We start from the raw sequence: 12,382 nt of genomic DNA, 5'->3' as shown, positions 1-12,382 counted from the left end.
ATTTCATCATTATGGGGCTTTTTAGCCCCAGCCAGTATATAACTTACTGGGATAAAAAATATGTCCCATGAATTTTGCAAAGGAAAACTGATATCTAGGAAGCATTGATTTCAAGTGTTATATCTGGTCAGCACAAACAATGAACTTTTACCTTATCACAGCAATTACCTTATCACAGCGATCTGTTCTTGGGGCAGAAAAATAATCCCAAATGACAACAATATTAGCAATTAACTAATAGCATTTTCGCTTTACATTTTATGACTGTTTGGTTTATCAGAGTTTGGTTTGGGTCCAAAATCAGGTTCAACATTTCTGCTGCCACAAACATGCATTTTCTTGGGGGCAGCAGGAGTTTGATTCGGGATAGGGAATATACCTCTCAGATCTGTGTACATTTATCACAGTGCTGTCAAAGATGATATAAGCAGAGAAATTCTCTGAAATCCTCTACCCAGCTTCCCCATGAAATTGAACTTTTGGATCTCCCCCCCCCCACACACACACACACACACTTTAGGAATTTGAAGTCTGTTTCAAATCAACTCCATTTTTATCGAAGAAACCATTGAGAGGAAAGAGGAGCAGGAAGGGAGAAATTCTGCAAAATGTTTTGTAATGCTTAGAGTCAAGCAGCGTCTTCCCAAACCTTCTTGCCTTTCTGTATGGTCTAACAATTGTAAAGGCTGAAGTTACAATAGGATGCATTGTTTTTTTCTTCCTTGAGAAATTAAAATCCCACATTTAAACAAGAAAAAAAAGAGAATTACTTAAAAATAAAGAGTTAATTTTGGAAAAAGTAATATCCCCCCCCCCCCTTATAACACAACTAGATGGAAGCAATTGTGATTATGGAATTTAGGAGTGATCAAAATCTGGAAAGCACAATAAAAATTCTATTTGATGAAGTATTTTGCTGCTTTAGAAACTCAGGAACGAAGGCTTTTTCTCCCTGTATCCCAAATTTAAAAGTGGCTTTATGAAGAAAGTGGTTTTATGAAGAAAGCCTGTTGATCCATGTGACAGAATTGCTCTGTGAACGACAGGATTTAAAGCAGCCTTCATGTGGGGGCTGTTTTAGATGCAGGAGCCCCTCCTGAGAGAGTTCTAAGCTCAGCTGGCTCTGTAGAATGTTGAATTAGCTACGGTGAGGACAATGAGCTTCATGGACCATTGGGCTGGCCCAGTGCAGCACTCCTCTCATTGTTATGCCTTTCTTTATGTCTGCAGAGTGCAATGGAATCCTTGCTGGGGGCCTCCATGACAGGCGTGGTGTATTCCCTCTTTGCTGGCCAGCCGCTCACTATCTTGGGGAGTACCGGGCCGGTATTGGTCTTCGAGAAAATTTTGTTCAAGTTCTGCAAGTAAGGAGGCGCGCACTCCCCAAGGGCCTAAATAAATACACTGTTGATTTGGAAAAATGAAACGGGAGATTTAAAAAACAACAGCAACCACCCTGTTTCTTATTGCAACTAGAATCCAACACAGAGTTAAGAACGTCTAAGCCAGGGCTAGTCAAACTGCTGCCCTCCAGAACGCTGGCAGCAAACGCTGGCAGGGGCTCATGGGAATTGTAGTCCATGGTCATCTGGAGGGCCGCAGTTTGATTACCCCTGGTCCAAGCCACTTGATTTCAGTAGTTTCCACTCTCTCTAACTGTTTACTGCATTCTATTTTATTTTTATTTTCTCTTTGTTTTTCGCTTTTCTGTATGGTGTCATGTGACTAGAGTTATTTTCCTTAAAGATATGTATTCAGGTTAAAAAAAATATTGTTTAAAAAGTTGTATTCAAGTGGGTAGCTGTCTGAAGTAGCACCTTTAAGGCCAACAAAGATCTATTCGAAGTGTGAGTTTTCCAGTGCATGCACTCCAGTGCTTTGAACCAATCTTTGTTGGTCTTAAAGGTGCTGTTGGGCTCAAATGTTGTTTATAAAGCGTACTTAACTTTAAATGCAGAAGAGTGGCAAGGGTCCTTTCATTGTATGTAGGTTTCTAACAAAAGCCACAAATGTGTTATGGTGACTGCAGGCATACATATAGACACCACTGTCTTTGCATTAGGGGAGTGACATAGCTGCCACTCCGTCATGGGATTGCATAGGGCTAACAATGGTGGGAGGAATGGGAGGATTCTAGCTATGTGTCATTCTTGCACAATTGCAGTAATCACATGACAATAATACAATACAATAATCCCTTGTATCTGCTCCAGAAGCTTCAACTGGTCCACAGTGCAGCTGCATGGGTCCTCACAGGGACCTCTGCTGTCCCAGCTGCCCTGGCTCCAGATTGGGGACTGACTCCAATGCAAAATTTTGGTTCTCACCTTCAAATCCCTAAACAGTCTCGGACATTTGATTCTACAGGACCAACGAACATTATGCTATAGGAGAATCTGTATGCCAGGAGTAGGACTATATGGCTTTTAAAAAGCTATAATTTTGTTGCTCTCCGTTCAAGAACTCATTTTTAACCATAATCTCCTTTGCAGAGACTACGATCTCTCTTACCTTTCCCTGAGAACCTGTATTGGCTTGTGGACTGCTTTCATGTGCGTCCTTCTCGTGGCGACGGATGCCAGCTCTCTCGTCTGCTACATCACCCGCTTTACAGAAGAAGCTTTTGCCTCCTTGATCTGCATCATTTTCATCTACGAGTCTCTAGAAAAATTGCTCAGTCTGGGGCACACCTACCCGATTCATATGAACAGTGACCTGGACCACCTGAGCTTGTATTAGTGAGTTCCTGTTTTTTCCTCCCCCTCTTGTTGATTCATTTAATTTTATTTGGATTCATCCACTGATTTCTGCAAGTGTGCTGGTGGTGTACAAAGGTTTTTTTTTCCCCCCAGTGGATCTATGCAAACATTCAGCTGTCACACGCACTTGTATGTTCCAAAGCACATGTGTTTTTATAATAAGGGATGTTAACTACAGACATGATGCCATTTCCCCCATCCCACCACAATACAATGCATACATGTATGCTTGTTTTTGCACTGATGTAAACAAAGCTGTGTTTTTTGAAATGGTCTCAGCCTGCTTATTCATCTCCCCCCCCCCCTTCCTGGTGTTTGTTAGCTGCAGATGCATAGCCCCTGAGAATCCCAGCAATTCTACTTTGAGCTATTGGAATACCAGCAACATCATCCCTTCTGAAGTCCCATGGGCTAATCTCACAGTCTCTGTAAGTGTTTGCACTACTGCTTCTCCCCTGATCCCACCTTGTAGGTCTATGACCCAGCACTATCCATTAACTGGATCATTTCCAACATAAAAAAGAGTACCCTTAAAGATATACTGGATCTGTTGTAGAAGCAATTGCACAACTGAGTAACCCCCCCCCCTAAAAGAAAAAAAAAACATTTGAGATTTTGTAACTGAAACAAGAAAACCCACTCTATCGTTGTTAGGGAGGATCATTGTCAAGGCCTGTTTGATTCTGGGGATGGAAGAGCAAGGAGGCCCTCAGAAGTGAAGGGGGCTGCTATGTTGCACTCAGTAAACCCCTGTTTACAGGTACCACTCTGAATTACCACTAGGAAGGGGCTCAGCTTCTGCCTGCAGAACTGTCTCTTTGAGTTCCAAATTCTGCTTTTTTAAACCCACAGTGAATTGGGTTATCCAGAATGCTCTGTGATGACATAAAGGAGCCAGTGTGGTACAATGATCAGTCTGTCGGAGAATGACAGGGGCGAACCTGGTTCAAATTTCAGTGACAGCCAAAAGACGTGATTTATGTGGCATAAGTTGGGTCACAGCTGCCCAGCTTGACTGTAGTCACATGTATGATTGGGTAAAATGCATCTTCAGAACGTTCTGTTGCTCTGTTTGACTCCTGGGCAAAGCGAGGGGGGAGGATGGGCTACAGGCTTCTCTTCTTCCTGGTTTTCGCCAGCAGAAATGGCCAGTGGCAGGAGCCTGTTTATCCCTTCCGCAGGCTTGAAAACAGTGTGTGTGGGAATCTTGAAATCTGCCCCCCCCCTCCCGCAGTATTCCTGAGCAAAATGGAGCCATAGAATGCTTTGAAGGTTTGTTATTCTTATTCTTCAGTTTATTAACTGCCCCTCTCGGCAACCAGGTTTGGGGTGATGTACAACCTATATTACTACAATAGTGTTAAAATCCGAATATAAAAACTATAATAAAATGATAGTAAAAACTCTATCCCAATGCTCTGTCTCGGTATATCTGGGTGGCATGGGGGTGTCCTGGGGGCACCAGTACAGTTTGTCTGTGTGTCGTGGCTTCGACTGTATTGTCTGGTGCAATAGCTTTGTTTTGCAGGCCTTGCGGAATTTTGATAGTTCCATCAGGGCTACATCTCTGCCAGCAGTGCATGGCACCAGATTGGGGTCAGGGTCGAAAAAGCCCTGTCCTTGGTCAAGTCCAGGCACTTCTTTAGGGCCAGGCACCACCAGCATATTCACATTTGTAGATCTCAGAGTTCATTTGGGGATATACTGGAAGAGGTGGTCGCAGATACACAGGGACCAGACCGTGCAAGGTCTTAAAAGTTCTGATACCTTGAGTTTGATCCAGAATTCAACCAACAACCAATGCAACTGCTGGAGGACAGGTCAAATATGTGGATTCTGGAGATTTTTGGTGGGGGTGGGATCATCTGGGCATGAAATTGTGGTTACTGTGGGTAGACAGATAGTTGCGAGTTCCTGCATTATGCAGGGGGTCAGACTAGGTGACCCTGGAGGTCCTTTCCAACTCTAATTGGAAGAGCCAGCTTGGTGTAGTGGTTAGGAGTGCGGACTCCTAATCTGGCATGCCAGGTTCAATTCTGCGCTCCCCCACATGCAACCAGCTGGGTGACCTTGGGCTCGCCACAGCACTGATAAAGCTGTTCTGACCAAGCAGTGATATCAGGGCTCTCTTAGCCTCACCCACCCCACAGGGTGTCTGTTGTGGGGAGAGGAATGGGAAGGCGACTGTAAGCCTCTTTGAGCCTCCTTCGGGTATGGAAAAGCAGCATATAAGAACCAACTCTTCTTTTCCTCTTCTTCTAATTCTATGATTCTAAGTGACCTGTTGAGGACCTGTGCAGCTGCAGTTTCTGGGTCAAGGTCAGGGGTAGGTCCCTGTAGACTGAGTTATAGCCATCTAATCCAGAAGTGTTTTCCTGAATATAATGTGTGATTGACTGCAAATTGAGTCGGGCATTCGACTTGTATCATATGTCTCAAGTATTTTGGCCCTGAGCCATGAACCTTATTGATCTTGGCCCTACTAGTGTCAGCTGTCTCACAGTTTTGTTGTAAAGTGGGGGGGGGGCGAGGATGAAGAGAGAACAATGTTTGTTGTTCTGATCTCCTGTGAGGAAAGCGGTGATACAGTATTAGACATCTTGCATTACCTTGTTGCTTACTTCAGCTAGCTTCCTGCTGGCCTTTTCAGAGGAAAGGAACCAAATATAAACACTTCTTCACACAACAAGTGATTAAAATGTGGAATTTGCTGCCAGAAGATGTTTACCCTGTCTACAAGGATAGCCAGCTTTAAAAGGGATTGTACAGATTTATGGAGGCCAGGCTATTGGTGGCTATTAGCCATGGTGACTAAAGAGAAACTCCTCATTCAGAGGCAGTAAACCTCTGAATACTAGCTCCAGGAGGCAACATCAAGGGGAAGTCTTAGTCTGCCTGCCTTGCGTTGGTCTTCCAGAGTAACTGGTTGGCCACTGGATTAGATGGAAGAATATTTCTCTAGAGCTGGATTAATAGACACCATCTGTCAGACAGAGAGCTGTTCTAGATATGTTCCAGATGAAACAGCAGTGTCAGGGAGCAATCCTAAAATGCTCTTCACAGGCCAATTTAATTCAGCAGGACTTACTTCCAGAAAAGTGTTCTTAGGATTGTGCTTCAATTTTCTGTCTGTTTTTGTTAATTCTTGCAAGGTTTCCTTGTGTAACAGAAGTCATTTGCAATAAATATATTTGACTACTTAACTGAGGTTAATTGTTGTCACTGCATTTAATCAGCCATGATATAACCTGGAATGTTGCCACTGTAGAGCTTAAGAGTGTATTTTGATTTATATCTGCAGAAATGTAAGGAGTTGCACGGAGAATTTGTAGGAAATGCATGTGGACTCGATGGCCCTTTTACTCCTGATGTTCTTTTCTGGAGCTGCATCTTGTTTTTTACCACCTTTATCATGTCAAGCACACTGAAGCAATTCAAAACCAGCCGGTACTTCACAAAAAATGTACGTAAAATGTTAGCAAACCTATGTAGCAGATTTTAGCGCTTAACTAGAATGCATCATCTTATCGGCTTAATAATAACTAGGGATGGGCATGAATCAAGTGATGAACTCAAGTTCATTACGAACTTGGGCCTGTTTGGGGTTTGCAAACTGAAGTTTGGAGAATGAAGAACAGGGATGAACTACCTTGAATTTTGGTGTAATTCATGCCAGCACGTGACAGTTCATGAAGAGCAGAAAGCAGGGCTGAGCCATTTAAACTCTGTTTTCAGCTCCCCACAGGCTTTTCATGAGGAGCAGAAATCAGGGTTATTTAAATGGCCTTGCTTTCTGCTTTCTGGGAAAAGCTGCAGAGAACAGAAAGGAGGATTTAAATAGAAGGGGTAAAGTACTGAGGGCACTTCATTGTCATACAGAAAGGTGGGAGGGAAGTCCTTTCTTGGGAGATCTCCACATCTCTGCTTGCTGCATCTTCCCTCACCCCACCCCACCCTACCCCATTCTGCAGCCACTGCAGAAAGGGGATCTTCCCCACTATCTGTTGGCCTCTGCTTTTCAGGCTGTCTTCTGCAATCCTTTGAAAGTTTAAAGGGACTTGAAATAGCATGGTGGGGAGCAGTTATTTGAAATCCCTTTAAAACCCTTTCAGTGGGTTTTGCCAGGCCACGAACCTGTTCGGTTCATAAGTGAGCCCCCTGGTTCAGGGTTCAGTTTGAGGTTCAGCCACAAACCAAACCACATTAACACAAACACACACATATGTATATAGAAAAATCATTTGACAGATGGGAACCACAACAGAAAATATGTGCACATGTGCAGTTGCTGGTCTTTTCCATTTATTGGGTGGCATCCTCAGAAGCCTTGAGTTAGAGATTTACAGAGGAAAGAAGGTTGTATTCACAGTTTCAGGTTTCAGTAACTGGGAGAAGGCTTTCCCCCTACTTTGATGTTGCAAAAAATGTAGATTATTTGCTTGGGAGTGCATTTTTATAAAGCTTATACAAAACAGGACTATGATCTATGCCACAATGTATGCTCTATATGATTGATTTGTTGTATGTTCTATCATGCTCTTCCAGCATGATTTTTGGTTTTTTGTTATTCCGTTTTCTGCATTGCTTGACATAGCATAATTGTTACCTTCTTGGCGTTCTTGGCAAATTTTGGAAGCCTGGTCCTGTTGCATTTCTCATTAAATCTCAAACCCTGTTTGATTAAAATGTGCTATCCAAGGTAAACCACTTTGAGTCTCAAATAGAATATTGGTAAATAATTGGAAAATAACAAATGAAGCATAAATAATTCTGGGTTGATCATCACTGTACTCACTTGCGCCCCTCCCCCCCAATTTTCTGGCTATGGGCCTGAGTGGGTGGGTGAAGACCAGTGGCTTTCTAGCCCCCTTTCCTTTCCAGATCCTTGTCCATCCACTCTGACAACTAGCATGAAGCTCTCTGTGTTTTTTGATTACTGATATGCTCCCTGCTGAGTCCACTCCCCCCCCCTTGGTCTTTTACTCCAGGTACGAGCCACAATAAGTGATTTTGCGGTATTCATTACCATCTTGATTCTGGTGTTGATCGACTTTTTAATTAGAATCCCATCACCGAAGTTGAAAGTCCCCAGTGCCTTCAAGGTATGTTCATCTTTTGCAAAAAAAAAACCCCAATGTATTTCATGTGGATGGATACGATCAGCTAGCATGGGGGCATGGAAAACATGGGTCTGGTTCCTGCAAACCCTGAATGGAGGGAGTTCACAGAATGGATCTTTCCACTTCCATGCTTCTGTTGCAGCTCGCAGTAAGCCTCTCCCTGCTTCTCCAGAAGGTCAGGCAAAGCCAGTGAAATGCTCAAGCAACCCAAGTGTCCACTTGGGGCGCCATATTTTGTTCAGAGCACCACTGCTTAGGCAGCCCAGATTATCCTGGGCCCTTTCTACAAATGTTGAATAATGCACTTCCAATGCACTTTTGCAGCTGGATTTTCCTGTGCAGAACAGGAAAATCTGCTTCTAAAGGGCCTTGAAAGTGCATCATCCAACATGTGCGGAATGGGCTCCGATCTCAGCATATCTCAGCAGCTAAGTTGTGTTGATCTTGGCTCGTATTTGGGTGGGAGACCACCAAGGAAGTCCAGGATCGTTATGTGGAGGGAGGCAATGGCAAATCACCTCTACTTCTTGCCTTGAAAACCCTACCATAACCTAGTGACAACTTGGCAGCACTTCCCATCACCTTCAGTGTAAGGCAGTGCTGATTGGTTTGTTTTTCTCCCAGCCAATGGTGGGACAACTCTGGGAAGCACATTGCCCAGGCCTGCCTGGTCACTGCTTAGGTGCAAAGTGAGCACCATTGGCAGTGTTAGCACTGCTGGGACTCATCTCCTCCTTGCCTCCACCTGGGTCTTCTCTCAGTTGGCAACAGGGTGTGTCACCTCCCACCCTGATTGGGACAGCACAGTACCTTGAGGTTGGTGGATTCTTGGGGCCAACATGGAAAGCAGCTTCGGGAGAATAGGAGGATATGTCATCCCCTCTTCCGAAAAGTCTGTTGCAAAACACATCCCACAAATACAAGAGATGTGTGTGTGGCGTTTCTGCCTCTCCCCCCTTCTTTCTGCACACCCCATTATGCAACCTCCGACTCTGTTCCTGCAGAAGAGAGGCTATTTTCCTAGTACGAGGGTTAGTTTAGTGTTTGATGGTCAAGTATGCCTAGATGAAAGAGGAGCTCTGGGTTAGTTATCCTGCTGCCCTACCTGCGGTCAGTACTGAGCACAGGCAGCAAAGGAAGAGAAAAGCCAAGTACGGGAGATGCTAGAAATTCATGGCTGAAGGCAAGTAGGAGCGTGTGAAAAAAGGAAGTCAGAAAATGGGTATTGGGGTAGAGGGAAACAAAGGAAAATAACACTCATCATGGAAATGCCAGCTGTAGGTGGTAGCTGGTTGCACAAAAGGAACACCCTAAAATTAGCGAAGGCTGCTTACAACCTTGCAGCAATAACAGTTATCATATGGAAAGGTGAATGACTGAAAGTAGTTTGCATGTGGTAATATTTCGTAACCTTGGGAAATGTGCCATGAATGAAAAACAATCTGCAAAAAGCAATCTACAAAAAACTCCCCCATCCCATCTCCTCATACAATACCGCAGCAGTCACCATCGCCCCAGGGGGTATTTACTGGTGATGTCTGCTGTAGGGGCCTATAGAGGGAGGGACCCGATCTTTCTAGCCTGACCTCAACCAAACACCTGGTAGAAGATTCTTACAGGCTTTGTGGTGTGCTGATAGCTCTATCAGGGTCCTCAGCTCCTCTGGGAGCTCATTCCACCAGGTGGGAGTCAGGACTGAGAAGCCCCAGGCCCTGGTCAAGGCCAGGCATGCCTCCTGGGGGCCAGGGAGAACCAGCAACCCTTGGGAGGGGGCATAAGGAAACAATGGTCCCTCAGATAAGTGGGACCCAGGCCATGGATGGACTTAAAGGTCAGAACCAAAACCTTGAACCTGATTCGGAACCCAACTGGTAGCCAATGCAGTTGCCTCAGCATAGTCTAGACATGGGTCCACCAAGATGACCTCATGAGGACCTTAGCAACCATGTTTTGCACCAATTGCAATTTCTGGGTCAGAGACAAGAGAAGACCCAAATAAAGCAAGTTACAGAAGTCTGGTCTGGAAGTGACAGTTGCATGGATCACCTTCTATTCTTGGGCAAGTGACCTTCTATTCTTGGCTGTCCGGGATTCAGTAAAAGGTCCTTTTCAGACTTAGCAGGTGATGACCATCACTCCATAATCCACAGTATGCCTTCCATTCTAGTGGGCTGCCAAAGCTCACTTTTAGCTCGGCATTGCCAGGAAAGATAAGCAACGGCAAACTAGCACTTTTTAGGCAGCTTGCTTGTCGCTGATGTTCTTTGCGTTGAAGAACCTCTGGCAAGGTTCTGAGAAATCCCAGGCTGCTGAAGAATGAGGAATGCAGACCTCAAGTAACCTTACAACTTGGTGGCTTCTGGGTTATTAGTCCATGAGTTATAGCACCAGGGCATTGCTGTTGCTTCCTCCTTACCCATGACTTCATCTTTCAGTGCTTTTTTGCTGTATTCCATAGAGAAAATGGGCCTCAGTTACGTCCCTGTACTGGCACGAGTATAAGATCTCTTGCAGATCTTGAGATCCTGATCCATTTAGTGCTTCAGCACAGTGAACTGTTAAGGTCATGTTAGATGCCTAGCACAAAGGGACATATTTAAATTCAGGATGGGAGGAAGTTAAAGGCCTTCGTCTGAGGCTGTCATGAGCATTTGACACTGAACATGTCTGTCTTTGTCTGCAGCCAACAAGAGATGACCGTGGGTGGCTCATCAACCCAATAGGTCCCAACCCCTGGTGGACAGTGTTAGCAGCCATTATCCCTGCTTTGCTTTGTACCATACTGATATTTATGGACCAACAAATCACGGCTGTTATTGTGAACAGAAAGGAACATAAACTGAAGGTAATAAGTGCAAAGACCTGTGGGGGGTTCCTGTGTTATTATTTTCTCGATTGTAACATGAGAAAGACTGTGAAGTTAGGTCATTACCTGCAAGGGCAGTAGCTGTCAGTTGCTTGAATTCAGAGGCTCTGATTCAACAGTCTTTGCAAGAACATTTATGATTTTTATTGACAAACATAGGCTGCGATTTCTATACCTGCTGAGCCTTTAAATAGATATGCACTTTTGTTGCACTAAGTGTTTTCATATCCCTTCTTTCTTCCAATACTGAAGACCCAAGGTACATAATAGCATCAAATACAATACATATCAATCATCTTTGTAAGTCTTTAAAGTAAGTCCTTAAAGCACAAAATTAAAGCAAGTGATTTTAAACAGAATGTTGAAACACATGAGCCAGGATCAGTTCTTGCTTATCCCATTTCTGTCTTGAAGAGAAGCTTTTTCTCCCCAAATGCTAGAATCCAATTAAGTTGAAGGGTGACAGGTTTGTGACAGACAGAATTGTTCTTTATTCAGGGTGTAATTATGGAATTCGCTGCCTGTGGACACGATGATGTCTACTAACTCAGAAGGTTTGAAAGGGGGTTAGATTCATGGAAGAGAGGTCCTTTAGTGCAGGGATAGTCAACCTGTGGTCCTCCAGATGTCCATGGACTACAATTCCCATGAGCTCCTGCCAGCATTTTCTGGCAAGGGCTCATGAGAATTGTAGTCCATGAACATCTGGAGGACCACAGGTTGACTACCTCTGCTTTAGTGGCTACTAGATGGGGTGACTGAATGAGTTTCCACATACAAAATCAATAAACTCAAGAGTACCAGTGCTAGGAGGCAACATCAGCAGATGGTCTTGGCATCTATCCCCAGTTTCTTGATCCCCTAGGGCATGGGTAGTCAACCTGTGCCAGCATTTGCTGGCAGGGCTCATGGGAATTGTAGTCAATGAACATCTGGAGGACCACAGGTTGACTACCCCTGGGTTACTGCTCTAGGGCAGATGATTGACCACTGCATGAAACAAGTTTCTGGATTAGATGGACCACTGGACTGATCCTGCAGGGCACTTATGTTATATCATAGGACTAGAGAGACATCAGAAAACATATACTAAAATATAAATCCATTGGAAGCAGAATAGAAACCACTATTGGTAAAAATGAAAGATTTGTCTGCAGTAGTTTTTGTTCCCTGAAATGCATTCCAAGGCATTCACTGGGAATAATGAGGACAACTAATGTAGTGGGCACCTCCTCCTTGCAGAGCTACAGTTCTGGATGTTTGTCCTGCAGAACTTAATAGTCCATTCTGAGTTACTTTTCCTGCCATTCTTCTCAGGATTTCAGAACAAGCGTAATCCCATCAGTCCTGTTAGTAGCTTTTACTTTCCATTCAGGTGGGGAGCCATGTTGGTCTGAAGTAACAGAACAAAGTTTGAGTCCAGTGGCATATTTAAGACCCACAAAACTTTATTCTGGGTATAAACTTTCATGTGTAGAAAGTTTATTCCCAGAATAAAAATTGGTGGGTCTTAAAAGCATCTCTGGACTCAAACTTTGGGGGGGGGGGGGGATTTGCTTTCCATTTCTAGCAAAACCTGGATTTATCAGTGAATTGATTTACCAGCTGCTATCGCCAGCTTTTCAGTCCAAGGGCAC

The 12,382-nt window shown here is 44.2% G+C and overlaps 1 protein-coding gene across 1 annotated transcript in view; it reads left to right on the top strand.

Moving 5' to 3' along the window:
* Positions 1–12,382, top strand: part of SLC4A8 (solute carrier family 4 member 8) — a 106,096-nt gene that overhangs the window by 78,837 nt on the left and 14,877 nt on the right. Inside the window, exons 13-18 of the mRNA XM_077328913.1 lie at positions 1,231–1,364; positions 2,493–2,738; positions 3,082–3,187; positions 6,061–6,222; positions 7,748–7,861; positions 10,563–10,724. Of these exons, the coding sequence (XP_077185028.1) occupies positions 1,231–1,364; positions 2,493–2,738; positions 3,082–3,187; positions 6,061–6,222; positions 7,748–7,861; positions 10,563–10,724 (924 nt within the window). The remainder of the gene's footprint in view (positions 1–1,230; positions 1,365–2,492; positions 2,739–3,081; positions 3,188–6,060; positions 6,223–7,747; positions 7,862–10,562; positions 10,725–12,382) is intronic.

The sequence above is a fragment of the Paroedura picta genome, chromosome 3, assembly GCF_049243985.1.
Source record: "Paroedura picta isolate Pp20150507F chromosome 3, Ppicta_v3.0, whole genome shotgun sequence".
NCBI lineage: Eukaryota > Metazoa > Chordata > Lepidosauria > Squamata > Gekkonidae > Paroedura > Paroedura picta.
Note: the sequence above shows the minus strand (reverse complement) of the source record. Positions and strands in the feature narration are given on the sequence as shown.